The sequence below is a fragment of the Chionomys nivalis genome, chromosome 11 (genome assembly GCF_950005125.1).
Source record: "Chionomys nivalis chromosome 11, mChiNiv1.1, whole genome shotgun sequence".
Taxonomy (NCBI): domain Eukaryota; kingdom Metazoa; phylum Chordata; class Mammalia; order Rodentia; family Cricetidae; genus Chionomys; species Chionomys nivalis.
In genome coordinates this window covers 26,514,116-26,528,468 of record NC_080096.1, presented here as the reverse complement: position 1 = coordinate 26,528,468, position 14,353 = coordinate 26,514,116, and the positions used below count along the sequence as shown (strand labels likewise).

At 51.3% G+C, this 14,353-nt stretch overlaps 1 protein-coding gene across 2 annotated transcripts in view; it reads left to right on the top strand.

Moving 5' to 3' along the window:
* Grik3 (glutamate ionotropic receptor kainate type subunit 3) overlaps positions 1-14,353 on the top strand; it is a 221,288-nt gene that overhangs the window by 145,979 nt on the left and 60,956 nt on the right. For both annotated transcript variants that reach the window (XM_057783968.1, XM_057783971.1), the window contains exons 4-5: positions 5,246-5,427; positions 8,050-8,103. In XM_057783968.1, the coding sequence (XP_057639951.1) occupies positions 5,246-5,427; positions 8,050-8,103 (236 nt within the window). The remainder of the gene's footprint in view (positions 1-5,245; positions 5,428-8,049; positions 8,104-14,353) is intronic.

The following is a 14,353-nucleotide window of genomic DNA, read 5'->3' as shown; positions in this document are numbered from 1 at the left end:
TCACAGCCCGCACCATCCTGCAGGCCTGTCTGAGCCCAAGGCCACGACTATTAGCTAGCATGGAGCTGGGTCCCCCTTCTTTCCAAAGACTTGAATCTCAAGACAATTCTTAACCCAGCCTCTTCTGCGACAGTGACCTTGGCGAGTTGCTTAACCCACTTGGCCTGGCTCTCCCCACGCGTGTGGAGAGGCGGAACATCCAGCCTTGAGAAGCCCTCCGGCTCTCAGCTACCTGCATTCCATGTCAGCTCTTGATTGCTTCCAAATGGGGGGTGGGAATGGCAGGATGGGAGCCCGCAGACAAGAGGGTCGGGATGCTGTCTATCCATCTCAGAGTTCTGTAAACAGCTATCGCACTTCATGTTACCAGCAGTCCTTAAAAGCCATCCGTGAGATCCCAGCATGGGGCTCTGTCACCATGGGGCACTCCATGGTGTTCTGTCCCCTCTAGCAGCTCTGCAACTTGGTGGTCCTACCTTTCTAAACCAGTGGTTCTCAACCTTCCCAATGCTGCTTCCCTTTAATACAGTTACTCATGTGGTAGTGATTCCAACACACACACTATAAAAGTACTTTTGTTGCTACTTCATAACTGCAATTTTGAATAGTTATTTAAATATCTGATATTCGAGCTATCTGATATAGGACCCCTATGGGGGTCACGGCCCATAGGTTAAGGCTGCTGTAAAAACATCTGTCTGTGATGTGAGCCCATTTCTGCCTCTGGGACTCAGCACAAGGCTTGGTACAATGTGGACATTTTTAAAGCATTGGTTAAATTGACTTGGGGTGACTTGAAAATCATGTTGAATTAAACTCAGATGCCAGCTTCCTCCCTACTTAGATGATTGGTGACCCCAGCCAATGCCAGGTTCATAGAAATGAGCTCTGGGCTTGGGTCTCTTCCTCCAGTGAGGAGGAAGGAAAAGCGTGGGCTCCGAGTTTCAGCTGAGGCCTTCAGGAAACGGCATAAAGGTGCAGGAATGAAGAGACCACTACCCTATCTTTTGAGGAGTTGATCATATTCTAGGAACGCAGGTGCCTGGCCATGGGGCACTGGTAATTCTTGGCCGTCAGAGCTGAGACTCGAGTAACAAGGACAGGTAGTCAGAGCTCCAGGTACCTGGGTGGAAGAGAGAGCTCGGTGGCCTTGGCTAAAGTGGGCTGTTTTACCAGAAGAGGACAGAGATTTGCCCTGGGCTTGAAGACAGAGGGACAAAAGAACAGAATAGGGCATGTCGTGGGCATAGCAGGCGGAGGGAGCAGTATGAGCAGAGGAGAGGAGGTGGGGCGGGGTGGGCAGTGTTATGGAGATGCCAGCCTGGCTGGGAAGAGGATTGAGTGTGGAGTGTGAGCAGGACAAGGGAGACAGACGGGATTCGCCTGGCTGTGCAGGTCTGACATGCAGCCTCAGGCTTCAGATTTTATGTTGTGTGTAACAGAGCACTACCGGGTGCTGTCGAGCGTAGCCTTGGAATAATGAAAGCCAGCTTTCAGTAGACGCCCCTGAGACGTGTGTGAGAAGGTTTGGAAGGAAAGCAAAAAGCTGGGGGGCTGGATGGTCCCCACAGGAACAAAGGAAGCTAGACTTCATCTCAAAGGGTTGCCTGGAAGAGAACTTGGGAGTGGAATGGAAGAGAAGAAACAGATATGGGCAGAATGACTGTAGTGTCGCAGGAAAGTGGGCAGAGCGGATCCCGGCTTGAACCATACTCTTTGTTGAAATATTTCATTAACGTTTAATTCAATTTGATTTTCAACTTGTCTCGAATTAGTTCAGTTTAAAAGGTACTTATAGTGGAGGCAACAAGGATTGGGTTTGGTCAAGAAAACAGTGGGTTCTAGAATTCAGATCTGCACTGAACAGTAATATAGTGTTGAAAATTGGTAACGGGAAGCCATACTTCTCTAAGACACCAGGTGGGAAGCACAGTGTATTTAACAGGCTCTGAGAGTGTGTGGCAGGGCTGTGTCCAGTAGTCCGTTTTCACTGACGGGATGACCCAATTAAAATCAACTCAAGTAATTGCCATTTAGTTTTCCTGTGGGTAGACATTATGAACTGGGCCTTTCTCGGTGTCATTTAGCAGCTCGACAGGATCAGAGTGCTGTGTGGGTATTGTTACACCCCTCTTGACCTTCCCTTCCTGGGCCCAGTAGTGTGGCTGCAGCTCCAGACAACACCAGATGCTGACACTCCATGCAGGAAAGAGACAAAGGAATTTGTCTTAGTGTGACTCATAACCTTTACCAACCTTCTAAAAGGCCGTATTCTACAGTTCATGGAGCCTATGCCTACTACTCCTAGGCACTGTCAAATGGAAGTAAGGTTGACAGTGACTGGCTCCTAACAGTCATGAGGACTGGCACATTGCCACACTCCTTTTGGCATGCCAGCCGAGGATGCATCTGTTAGCTCTTTCTATAATAAGCTGTGTAACAAACCACCCCCAAAATCCGGTGGCCTAAAACAACAAACATTGTTTTAGCTCCTGAGTCCACCAGGTCAGTGGCTTACTGGGCCTGATCAGCTGCTTCTTTGATTTCACCTGGCTTGCTTGCCTGCCTGCTAGTAGCTGTAGGCTGCCTTTGGCTCTCTTCCATGTGTTTCTGTCTTCCAGCAGGCTAACCCGGCCATTGTTGTCCTAACTATGGCCAAGGAGCAAGAGAATCAGCCAGTGTGGAGTTCCATCATGCTTATTAATAGCCCACCGAACAAACCAAATGACAGTGTAGAGCCTGGTAGGCGGGTATTGCCCAGCTCCATGCAAAGGGTATGAATCTAGGGAGGGGTAAGGAGTTTGGCTTATCCTTTTCGCAGCAGTAGCTCAAGGAGAGTGGCTGTGCAGGAGGTGACCTTTGAACTGTGCTGTGTCTCCACCTTCCTAATCCAATCTGTGCACAAACTCCTGCCAGGGCTGAAAGGAAAAGATTGAGGGAGGGGGAAAGTCTTAGGGTGGAGAAAAAGGTCTCTGCCTAGAAGGCAAAACATTGCTCCTCCAACGCTGATCCTGTTTGTGGCGTGGTTCAGAATTAAGGGAGGTCCCTTCACCTCTGTGGCCCTCCACTTCCTTATCTGTCCCACCAGCATGAAGGTTCCTGTTCTTCATGCCTCCCAGGATCCAGAGATGGTTAAACGATGCTACGAGCACAGAAGTGCTTTGTAAGTGAAAAACGCCATCCCAACCACCGTGATTCAGTGCAGATATTCTGGGAGGGATTGATTATGAAGGCAGGCAAAGGAAAGCTTGGTCTTGGGCAAACATAGATAGCCTGGTCCTCTGGAGGTGAGCCAGAAGGAGCCTCGGTCTCCTTGGGGACTACAGCAATGGGAAGAGAGTCTGACATTTGCTGCTGGAGAATGTGGGCCGTTACGCATTACACGGGGTGTTGTGCTTGGCTGACAAGGCAGCCCTGGTGGTTTCCACTCCAGCATCCATCCTGTCCCCATCCTCATGATCTGGGTCTCCAGAGCCCACAGGCCTGCTAATGTTGGACAGGAGTCAGAAAAACGAGTGGGCAGGAATGAAGTGGGCATGAAGGGCCTTCAGTAACAGATAGAAGAGGCCAGCAGTAGCAGTGGAAGAACCCAGAATGCCTGGAGAAGATGGAGTTTTGGGTGTGACGGGGTAGCTTGTAGCCCCTCGTTTGCTGAAGTCTGCTTCTCCTCTCCCTTATCTACTCAGGTGTAGGGATCTCAGAGGCCTGTTTGAAGCAGAGTTCTTCTGCCTGTGTATCCAGAACCCATGAAAGGTTTTGGAGCCCTTTGGGAGGTTTGGTTACAGCTTCTCTGGCACAGGAGGCTGATGGAAGCAAACCCCCAGGAATGGGAAAATTTGATAGACTTACTTTGGTTACTAGGGGTTGCTTTGGAAACTGGGATTCCATTAGAAGGATCCTAGAGTTGAATGACAGAGTAGAGAGATGTTGTCCAGATAGGAAACACTGTAATAGGTGACCGCGAAGTTTATTTCAGCCCACATTAGCTTAAGAAACAGGCACATGTGTGTGTGTGTGTGTGTTTCTTTAGAATCAACATTTTGTTGTTTGTTTTTGAGACAGGATTTCTCTGTGTAGATCTGGCACTAGCTAGCTCTGTAGACCAAGGCTGGCCTTGAACTCACAGAGATCCTCCTATCTCTGCCCCCCGAGAGCTAGGATTAAACGCGTGCGCCACCACCGCCAGGGCTCTTGTGTATGTGGTTCTTACTGGTAGCCTTTTACTCAGATATTGGAGGACAGCATAAGTTTACCGTACTGTTTGACCCAGAGGTTAAAATAGGTACCATTAGGACATGTTTCCTCCCCTTTCCATCTTCTCTGACATCTGCCCCACTGGATCCTATCTCTGGTTATATGCGATGACCCCAGACTTACATCCTCCTTGCTTGCATAGAAAGGATTGTTTCTTTTTCTTTCTTTCTTTTTTTTTTTTAAAGGATGTTTCTTACCTACCACTAATTAATCACAGAACCCCTGTGTTCCCATCCCCAGTGAGTGTGCTGATTCAGGTTGGGGCCATGCACTTTGTTCCCTGAGCTGGGGTGGATCCTTCCTGGGTATATGAACGTGGGGTAGGGAGGAGGTGCTCCCCCAAGGAGAGTTGCTATAAGAGAGCCGGGGATGGAAGGTGGGTGTGTGAACCTGGGCAGCTGCTGAGCATGAGCTGAGGGCACAATGCAGGAAGGGAGCGTGCACCTCCGGCTCAGGCCTCCTTCAGTGGGCCTGGGTAGGGGCAGCGGAGAGCGTCTAGCGGCTTCCCTCCCAGAATCCACAGAGGAGTCAGCAAGAATGGAGCTTGAAATAGGGAAGGAAATGAACTTAATTAGACCTAAGCAAGCCATTTGTCTCCAGGAAGTGGCATTCCGTTTTCCGTGGAAGTCCCCAGATTAAGTGGTTTTACAAAATGCCAAGGAGGAGGATAGATTTTTCAATGTGGGGAGAAGAAAACAGTAAGTCAATCCAATTACAGCAATGTTGTTTGAGTACTCCTAAGTGTCACAGCCTGGGCCAGGTGCTATGGGGCGCTAGTCGGGGCAGAATGAGGAGGGGGTCAGGGGAGGGGATAGGGGGTAGGCAGAGGAGACTAAGGGAAGAGCCCTCTAAGCTGGTGTGTAATGTTTGAGGGTAGGGAACCCTTTCTGAACAGAAAACAAGGAACGCTTCATGGGGGTATCCGAGTAGATGCCCGCAATGTTTTATGCATGCATGTACATGTGTGTCTTCTGTGTCCTGGGCCCCCCAGGTCTCATCCGGCTGCAGGAACTCATCATGGCCCCATCTAGGTACAACATTCGCCTGAAGATCCGCCAGCTCCCCATCGACTCGGATGACTCACGCCCCTTGCTCAAGGAGATGAAGCGGGGTCGGGAGTTCCGCATCATCTTCGATTGCAGCCACACCATGGCAGCCCAGATCCTCAAGCAGGTGGGTGAGCGCTGTCCAAGCTGAGGGTTTGGGGTGGGGGCCTGCCATGGCTCCTTTATTCCAGGTACCGAACTTGACGACCTCAGTGAGCATCCTAGCTGTCTCTCTGGCTGCCTGTGTGACCTTGGGGGCCGCTACAACTCTGCCTCAGTAGCACCGGCAGTACCATGGTTCTTTTACTCCAGCTGTGTTAATGATGTATAATAGGCCCCATGTCATATCTTAGTATTCAGAGTGGCCCAGCGTAAACACTGCCTCCTAGCTCCCCCCAACCAGGCTGCCAAGAGGTATGAGAACCGCCCTGGTGGAGTGTGAGGGTGCACAGAGGGCCTCAGCTGCTCAGCACAGTCCCCAGACGCTTCGCTGTCTCTCTCAGTGACTAATTCCCCATAGCCACAGCACCTGCCTATGGCTGGGAGGTTGCTCTTTAGACAATCTGTTGAGCTTTGCAATGATGGCGGAAGAGGAGATGGTTCTCCAGCCTGGCTGGTCCTCCATTCCCAAACAGGACTCATGCTGGCAATGAAAGCCGAGCTCCGCCAGCCACTTAAGAAGGTAACCACAGCTGGGCATGGTTGTGTATGCCTTTAATACCAGCACTCGTGGGGCAGAGGCAGGCAGATCTCTGAGTTTAAAACCAGCCTGGTCTATGAAGTGAGTTCCAGAATAGCCTGAGCTACAGAGAGAAACTGTGTCTCAAGAAGGAGGGAAGGGAGGGACGGAGGGAGGGACAGAGGGAGGGACGGAGGGAGGGAGGCAAGCTCAAAAGGACATACCACCTACTCCAGGCCACCAGAGTGAAACCCCAGACATTTGACCCAAGCCTGTGCTTGATGTAAAGGGCCACTAGTTATTCCTTAAAATTTTCTGGTGACTGGAGGAACTTTGACACTTGATCAAGAAAAACACAAGCGTCAAAAACACAAGGTGATGCGGGTCTTTCGAGAGAAGGGGTTGGCAAGCAGGGTCTGGGACGTTTTCAAAGCCCTGAGGGGCTCAACCACCACCCTTCATTTAGAGTACCCATGTTGACTGGCAGCCTCCATATCTGTGCCCTGCAAAGGAAGCAGAGACAGGAGGATCATGGCTCAAGGCCAGCATGAGCTACATAGTGACATATGGTATTAGGAGAGGGACAGAGAATATCTGAGGCCTGGAGATATCGCTCAGTTGGTAGAGTATTTACTTATAATACACAAGGCCCGGGGTTCAGTCCCCTGTACCACATAAGCCATGTGTGGTGTGGCACATGCCTGTAGTCTCAACAGTCAGGAGGTAGAGACAGGAGCATCAGAAATTCAGTGTCATCCTCAGCCATCCTGCAAGTCCAAGGTCAGCTTGGGATACCTGCAACCCTGCCTAGGGGGGGAAATATTTTCCTATTGTCCTGCGTCTTCCATGTTGCGTGAGGGAGTCACCACCACCATTACCACCTCCTTAGCTGTGGGCAGAGTTCATCCATAACCCTCCTCAAACAACTCTGGGAGTGTCAGTGAGACGGGACGGCAGAAATGGGAGTTCTGGTGTTGGGCCTGGAGAGGCTCTAGGTTCCCTGTGGGGGATACCTGCGCAGAAATCCTGTAACCTTCGCTGTCCTAGGATGTCCCCTCTCTTCCCTGTGTGTGACATTATGACACTCAGAGGATTGGCTATCAGAGAGTCACTCAGCAGGTATCTGTCCCTCCTCGTTGACCCTGAAAGCCGGGGATTATTATTACAGCCTTGACAGGTGAAGAGACCAAGGCTGAAGGAAAGGCAGCCGGCCTGAGGTCATCCAGCCAGAAATTCACATTAATCCCGGGGCTGGCTGCCTGCAAAACATCCAGAGTTACAGATGAGGACCCTGTGCTGAGCTAAAAGTGGATTAAAGGGGGTTGAGGCCTTTCCCGGCTGCTCGCCTCCTCCCAGCCCTCCCAGCAGGATCGCAGTGACAGAGAACATGCAGCAGTTCAAGGTCTATTTGACCCTGTGACATTTTCCCCCAGAACCCGTGGTGGGCCCTGCTTTCTGAGGAACTCTGTAGAAAATGCATTACAGTCATTAGTGTTATAGATTACAGGCTTCTAATAAAACACACAAGATACATCACAGAGAGACCTCGTGCGGCTCTGCACTAAGAATCCCAGAGGAGCCTGTGGTATGTCTTGTGGCCTGGTGGGATCAGGGAAGCATGGAGGTTTCAATGCTCCTGGGGGACACTCTTGCTAAGGACATTCCCCTCGAGCCTGGCTGACTGGGAGAGTCCCGCCATGTAGAGCCAGGCTCTTGAGACAACTCAAGCTTCTGTCAGGATGTCTGTGTGAGAGGCCCCGGAGACTCTGACTGAAAACCCAGACAGCTGGGCGTCTCCCTACTGCCCTGCAGAACTGGGGACTTTGGGAGAATGTGGCCCCAAATCCCAGCCTGGAAACTCCCGCAGGTGATTTGGTTACACACCGCAGTGGGAACCTGCTGCGGTCTGCCAGCCGATCTACGTCTTAATCCCAAGGTCTCAGTAGATGCCCTACGTCTGAGCCGACAACGTCACACAGGCCTGGCCTGGCCCTCAACTCCCCCGCCCCTGGCGAATGGAGGGCTGCCAGAGTGTTCTGTGCCCCCGGCTAACACTCTGCTTTCCCGCAGGCCATGGCCATGGGCATGATGACAGAGTACTACCACTTCATCTTCACCACGCTGGTAACGTACCGTTGGGTCCTGTGAGGAGGGGTGGGACGGGACAGTGCCGTAGCTGGAGCAGACCCAAGCCTTCTTAAGGCTGTAGATGTTGCTCCAGGTGAGGCCACCATGATATCTCTGTGAACCGCCCACTTTTGAAAAGTCACAGGCCTGGTCTCTGGAGCCAGAATGGTGAACAAATTCTCTGCTGACTAGTGTGGGCACTCTGGGTAAGTCACCAGACCTCCTGTGCCTCGGTTTCTTCCTCTGCAAAATGGGCTTCTACCTCTTTGGAAGGCCTAGCAATCTGATCGGGCCCAGGGGTGAGAGCAGAACTTGGTTGGTTTAGTGCTAGGGAGAGTGGCTATTAGCACTCTTTAGACTGTCCTCCCATCCACACCTGTCAAAGGTCTCCCGTCACACCTGGAATGACCACCTTGGATCCTGCACCATCCATTATGAAGTCAGCCCCTTGCTGTCACTGAGGCCAGCCCACCTGCTGGCTCCAGATGGGTCCTGTCCAAACTCTGAGAACATGTAGGGCCATTTGAACCCATTAGAATAATTAGTTGTGATCTGAGATCAGCAGAATCATGGTGTCCTGTGCCAAAGAGGGCACCACTGCTGAGCAGCCTGGCTGTGGCTCCAGCCGCACCTTCCCCGCCCTTCCCCATTCAGGGATCTTAGCCCCACCCCTCAGCCATACAGTCCTCTAGATGGTTTTTCATTCGTAGAGCTCTGGCCCCCGGTCTTCACCCTGCATCTGGGCTAAGCTGGTGATTTCAAGATGGCTAGGACTGAGACCTTCCAGTCTGTCTTCCTTGACATATCTGGCTCTGATACAGATGACCTTTGACCTCGGGCGGACAGCCACAGGTCACAGCACGAGGAGATGTTAGGAGTTGTAGGGCTGGTAACAGGTAGGAAGCTTGAGGCAGGCTTTCTCGAAAAAGCAGGTGCTTGAGTTAGGTCGTGCCGGCTCTCTAGGAGCTCACGAACAGGTGGGGGAGACGGGAAGGGTATTCTGCACCGAGGCAACAGCGTGAGCAAAGGCCAGGAGGCAGTTAGCTCTTGAGTGATGTGTTGGAGTTGGCTCACGCTCGAGTTGGAGAATCAGCCATGTTCTCACAGCTCCATGATGTATTCTTAGCTTGCAGTCGGTCACGTGAACACTTACACCACAACCATGGTCCACTGCTGCCAGCAAGGGTTTTTTCTCTCCAGCACAGGGTGGTCACTAGCATGCCCTGATTGTCACACAGCTTCCATTCACAACACCCCGTGCCCATGAAGAGCTCAGGACCCATCGTGCTGAATATATATCAGACCTGGGCACCTGATGAAAATGTGGTGGGGAGACAGGGACCCTGAGGACTCAGGACTGAGACAGGGCACCTTCTCCCTAAGGTTAACCTCACCCCAGTCTCTATCTGCCATTCTGTGTCCTAGGAAGAAACCAGGAGCTTAGGGCAAGGTGCTCAGTCCCTGACAGCATTCTGGGCCAAGACTAGAGATAGCAATGCCTTGGCCCCAATGTCTTCTGCAGTAATGCCATTTTCCATGGAAGACAAGATCAAAGGTCTCAGCAAAAGCATTCTAGCACCCCAGACCTCTCCTCCAGCCCCATGCAGTGCCCATTTATCCTAGACCTTGCTTCCTTGATGCGGCTGTTCATCTTTTCATTTACCCATCCGCGAATGCCGAGATCCCTGGCTCGGATCTGGGAGGATGCACAGAGATGGACCCGACACAAAGCTCACACACAGGCTCCGAAACTTCCTTCTGTAATGCCCGCGGAGTGCCTGACCCGCAGCAGGTGTTCGGTGATGCCCGAGTGGGAGATGAGTGGGTCAGCATGATCGGCACTCAGCATCCCTTGCCACGGGCAGCTAAGACCGTGGACTCTGGTGTGTCTGATCAGGATTAAGATACTTCATTGTTTCAGGTGAAGGAGTGGGAGATGGCTCAAGGGTTAAGAGCACTTGATGCTCGAGCATGGGAATTGAGTTCCAATATCCAGAACCCACATTAAAAAGCTGGGTGTGTTAATCCCAGCACTCGGGAGGCAGAGGCAGGCAGATCTCTGGGAGTTCGAGGCCAGCCTGGTCTACAAGAGCTAGTTCCGGTACAGGCACCAAAGCTACAGAGAAACCCTGTCTCGAAAAACAAAACAAAACAAAACAAAACAAAAAAACCTGGGTGTGGCTGCGCACTCTTGCAACCTCAGCAGTGGCTGTGGCAGGTGGGGGCAGAAGGTTCCTGTGGCTTCCTGACCTCCAGCCTGGCTCCAAGTTCAGTGAGAGACCCTGCGCCAAAGATGGAGATGATAGAGCAGGTCACCTAAGGTCTTCCTCTGGTCTCTGCACAAACGTGTGTACCCACCACATACATACCTCTCTCTCTCTCTCTCTCTCTCTCTCTCTCTCTCTCTCTCTCTCTCTCTCACACACACACACACACACACACACACACATACACACACACACACCAGCACCACCACAAAGATGCCTCACTTCCTTGAACAAGGTACCTCCTTCTCTTTGCCTCGTGCCTGTATCTATAAAGCAATGGCAATAGCAGTGTTACTTGCTAGGGCCAGTGTTCAAAGCATTGACAGTGGCGAGGGCTAGAACAACACTTGATACTTACTATCATGTAAGTGTCAAAATAAACCCATGAAGCCCCTCCTGCTTTTGCTTCCTGTGTGTCCTCCATCCCTCAAATCAAGCATCCGTAGGAACTATGACTCTCCCGTTTCCCCGGAAAAATGGAAACTGAGTCTCAGAGAGGTGACTCGGCAACAAGCAGACGGCGGGCATTCGTCCAGCACCAGCTTTCCAGCTGCCACCCCTCTGCCGACAACTGTCGCCGCAGTGTCCCCGGCTATCTCCAGCAGATAGACTTTTCCTGATGCCTGGCCGTAAAGGTCCAGCGCGGTGATTGACACTAATGGGGTAAACAGAGCCTTCACAAATTCCAGCAGCACCCCCACTTTTGTCATTTGCCTGCATCCTCTGATTTTCCCTTTGAGGCCACAAGAGGAAGTGTGCTTTCTGCTCCACACCAAGAGAGATGGCATGACTCGCCCAGAGTCCCACCACATCAGTGATACTGGCGTAGGCTCCCTCTCCAGCTCTTGCCCGTGGCTGTTCCAGGGCGCTGCTCTTCCTTCTGCTCCTTTTGGAGGCATAGGAGACTCTTCCAGGAAGATGTGGCCTCCGTGGTGCAAATAGCTTCCTGGTGGAATATGTTCGGGTGTCCTCCAGGTCAATCCCAGTAGCCCCCACCTGTCAGAGCATCCCCTGTGCCTCCCTCAGTCCTCTTCCCTGGCCACAGCCTGTTGCCAGCTTCAGGAGCTTCCTTCCAGCCCTGTTGGCTCAGGGCTCTACCTCGTGACTCTCTCTTTCATGCCCATTGGTCAGTGGTGGGTGTGTTGGGAAGGGGAATGGCATTTGGCATTTGTCTTCGGAAAGGCACATCATCATCAACCCTGCCTCTCAGAAAATTTCTCCAAAGTCACTTCTCCCATGCAGAAGACGTTTTAATTACCCCAGCTGCCATTATCGGTGTCAGCCAGCTTTGAGCCATTCCCAGATAACCCTGTGCTAATCAGCCCCAGCTGAGCCCCTGGTGCATGTCATGTGTAGGTAAAAGCCTGGAGGTGGAAAAAAAAAGAGAATTATAATAAATTAATAGATAAGCAATCACAATTAATGCCACTTCCCGGCAATAACAGTTACATCATGGGAAAGATATTTTCATCTGTCGTTCCTTGAGGCCATGTTTTCCGAGCATCGGCTTCTTCCCATTCAGACCCATGGGGTGCTAATGAATTAGTCTATTATGTTATGCTGAATGTTTCTAAAAGGTCCCCAGTCGACACTGAATTCAGTGTGTCAACATTTGGCATCGGAAATGCAACTTTTTGCCAAGCTGCAAAGTTGCCCACAGTTCACCGTGTTGAGCACTTAGGGTCTTGGCCCAGGGCAATTTGAACAACAACAACAACAAAAAAAAAAAAAAAAAACCGTAACAGGAGCTGGAAAAAGAGGCCTCTTTACCAGCTCCTCACTGTCACTGCCCTCTCGTCATAGAGATGGGGGTACTCAGCATCGCTAGCCCTTGGAGGCTTTGCAGGAAAGACCAGACCGGAGAATGGTGTGAATGGCAGTCTTGCCGCCCAGGAGAACCTGCTACGATTTCAATTTAGAATGTCCCCTGACCAGCTCAGCTCACGCCTTACTATTTTCTAGGAGGCGGGGTTAGCTGCTAGAAACAGGTACTTCAAGGTCATGCCCAGCCCCTGGTTCTAACCTTCCTTTCTGCTTTCGGGTCTACCATGGCATGAACAGTTGTTGAAAGACACCCCCACCTCTGTGATGTCGACTGCTTTTCCGTCCATTCCCCCTGACTGTGATGGGATGGAGCTATTTGAAACCATGGGTTGAAATAAACCTTTCTTCCCTCGATTTTGTCACTGCTACAGAAAAAAAAGCAACTAGCAAGCCCTCCCCAGCTGTGGCTGTCTTGTCAGATCAAATGCTGCAGCTAGGGACTGGGGAGGGCAGCTTCGGTAGCACACAAGCCTCCCTACCAATGCAGAAATGCCATTCTTCACACTGAATTAGGTCGACTTCAGGGCCCAGGGCTGGGTAAACTGAGTCAGAGGCCCTGGGAAGGCTACTGTGTTAGCATCTGCCACATCTTAGACAGAGGCTACGCCCCATGTCGAGAAGGGTGAAGATGGCAACCATCCTGGTTGGGTCCCAGCAGCTTTGCTCCGGCCCCAAACTTGCATACACCACTGCAAGGCAAAATCTCCCTAGCTCTCCAGATCTTTCTGGAAATATCTCTAAGACCTGGATCTTGAAGCAAACACCCATCAGGATTCATCTTCTTTTCCGGGAAATTCACCAAGCTACTTCCAACTTACCTCCTCACAGAGAGCCTCCTCCAAAGGGGAGGTAAATATTTAAACACCCAGGAAGTTACTAGCCAGGCTGATGGTTCTTCCCACAACGGGAATCAGAATGCCCGTAGAGCCAGATCTTAACTGTTGCTGCCTGCGAGGGTGAACACCTGAAAATCCCAGCATCAGAGCTGGATCTCTGATAGACCTTGTGTGTATGTAAAGAGACAACCAGGAGAGGCTTCCAGGAAGCAGTGATACTTGTCTGAATCTAAGAGAGCGGCTCACAGGCAGTGTGAGCTCCACCTGTCCGGTGACTGGGGTATCTACAACATGTCTGACTTACGATGAGAAGCTAGGGTAGGTAGGATGAGGCAGAGGTAGTTCAATCTTCGTGGAGTGAAAACTGGGGATGGGTACAGGAAGACAGGATACAAGGAGTGCATCCTTTTTTCTTCCTTCCTTCCTTCCTTCCTTCCTTCCTTCCTTCCTTCCTTCCTTTCTTTCTTCTTCCTCCTCTTCTTCTTCCTCCTCTTCCTCCTTCTTTTTGCTGAGCAGGTAGGTATATGACAGAATGCCATAGTCTGTGTGAGCCACAAACAACAAGATTGTCTCTAGCTCGCAGTTCTGTGAACTGGGAAGTCCAGGAACATGGTACTGGCCTCTGGAGAGGACCATCATAGTATGGTGGATGAGTCATTGGACATGGGACCAGGAACTTGGCCTTTAGAAGCAAGCCTTCCTCTTCCATGTAACCCATAACCCACTGCCTCTGGAAGTGTTGCTAAGGGCAGAGACCTTGTGACTTAATTGCCTCTTCTGCAAGTCACCCGTAATTCAGGGCTCTTTCCTCACCTATAAAATGAGAAAGGAAGTTGCTGTGGAAGCTAAAATGGTGCGATGGTTCCCACACTCACTCTACACTGAGGTCGGTACCATTCAGACACTCTCTGGCCACCTTAGTGTGAACTCCCTTCGCTACAGCCTCCTGCTCTTACCCAGCGTCCTCCCCATCCTAAACACTGACCTGGAAACGGGACCACATAGTGAGTTGTTCCGTGATGGTCATAGCATTCACAGGCGAGTGGCCCAGGACCTCCTTGGATAGTAACTTCCGTAGATGCCCATCCTAGTCAGGGTTTCTATTGCTGCCGTGAAACACCCTGGCCAAAAGCGACTTGGGGAGAAACCTACACTTCCACATCCAGTGGAAAGAAGTCGTGGCAAGGACTCAAACAGGGCGGGAATTCATGCAGAGGACAGAAAGGAGTGCTACTTACTGACTTGTTCTCACGATGTGCTCCGCCTGCTTTGTTATACACCCCCGGACTACCTGCCAAAGGGCGGCCCCACTTGCTGTGA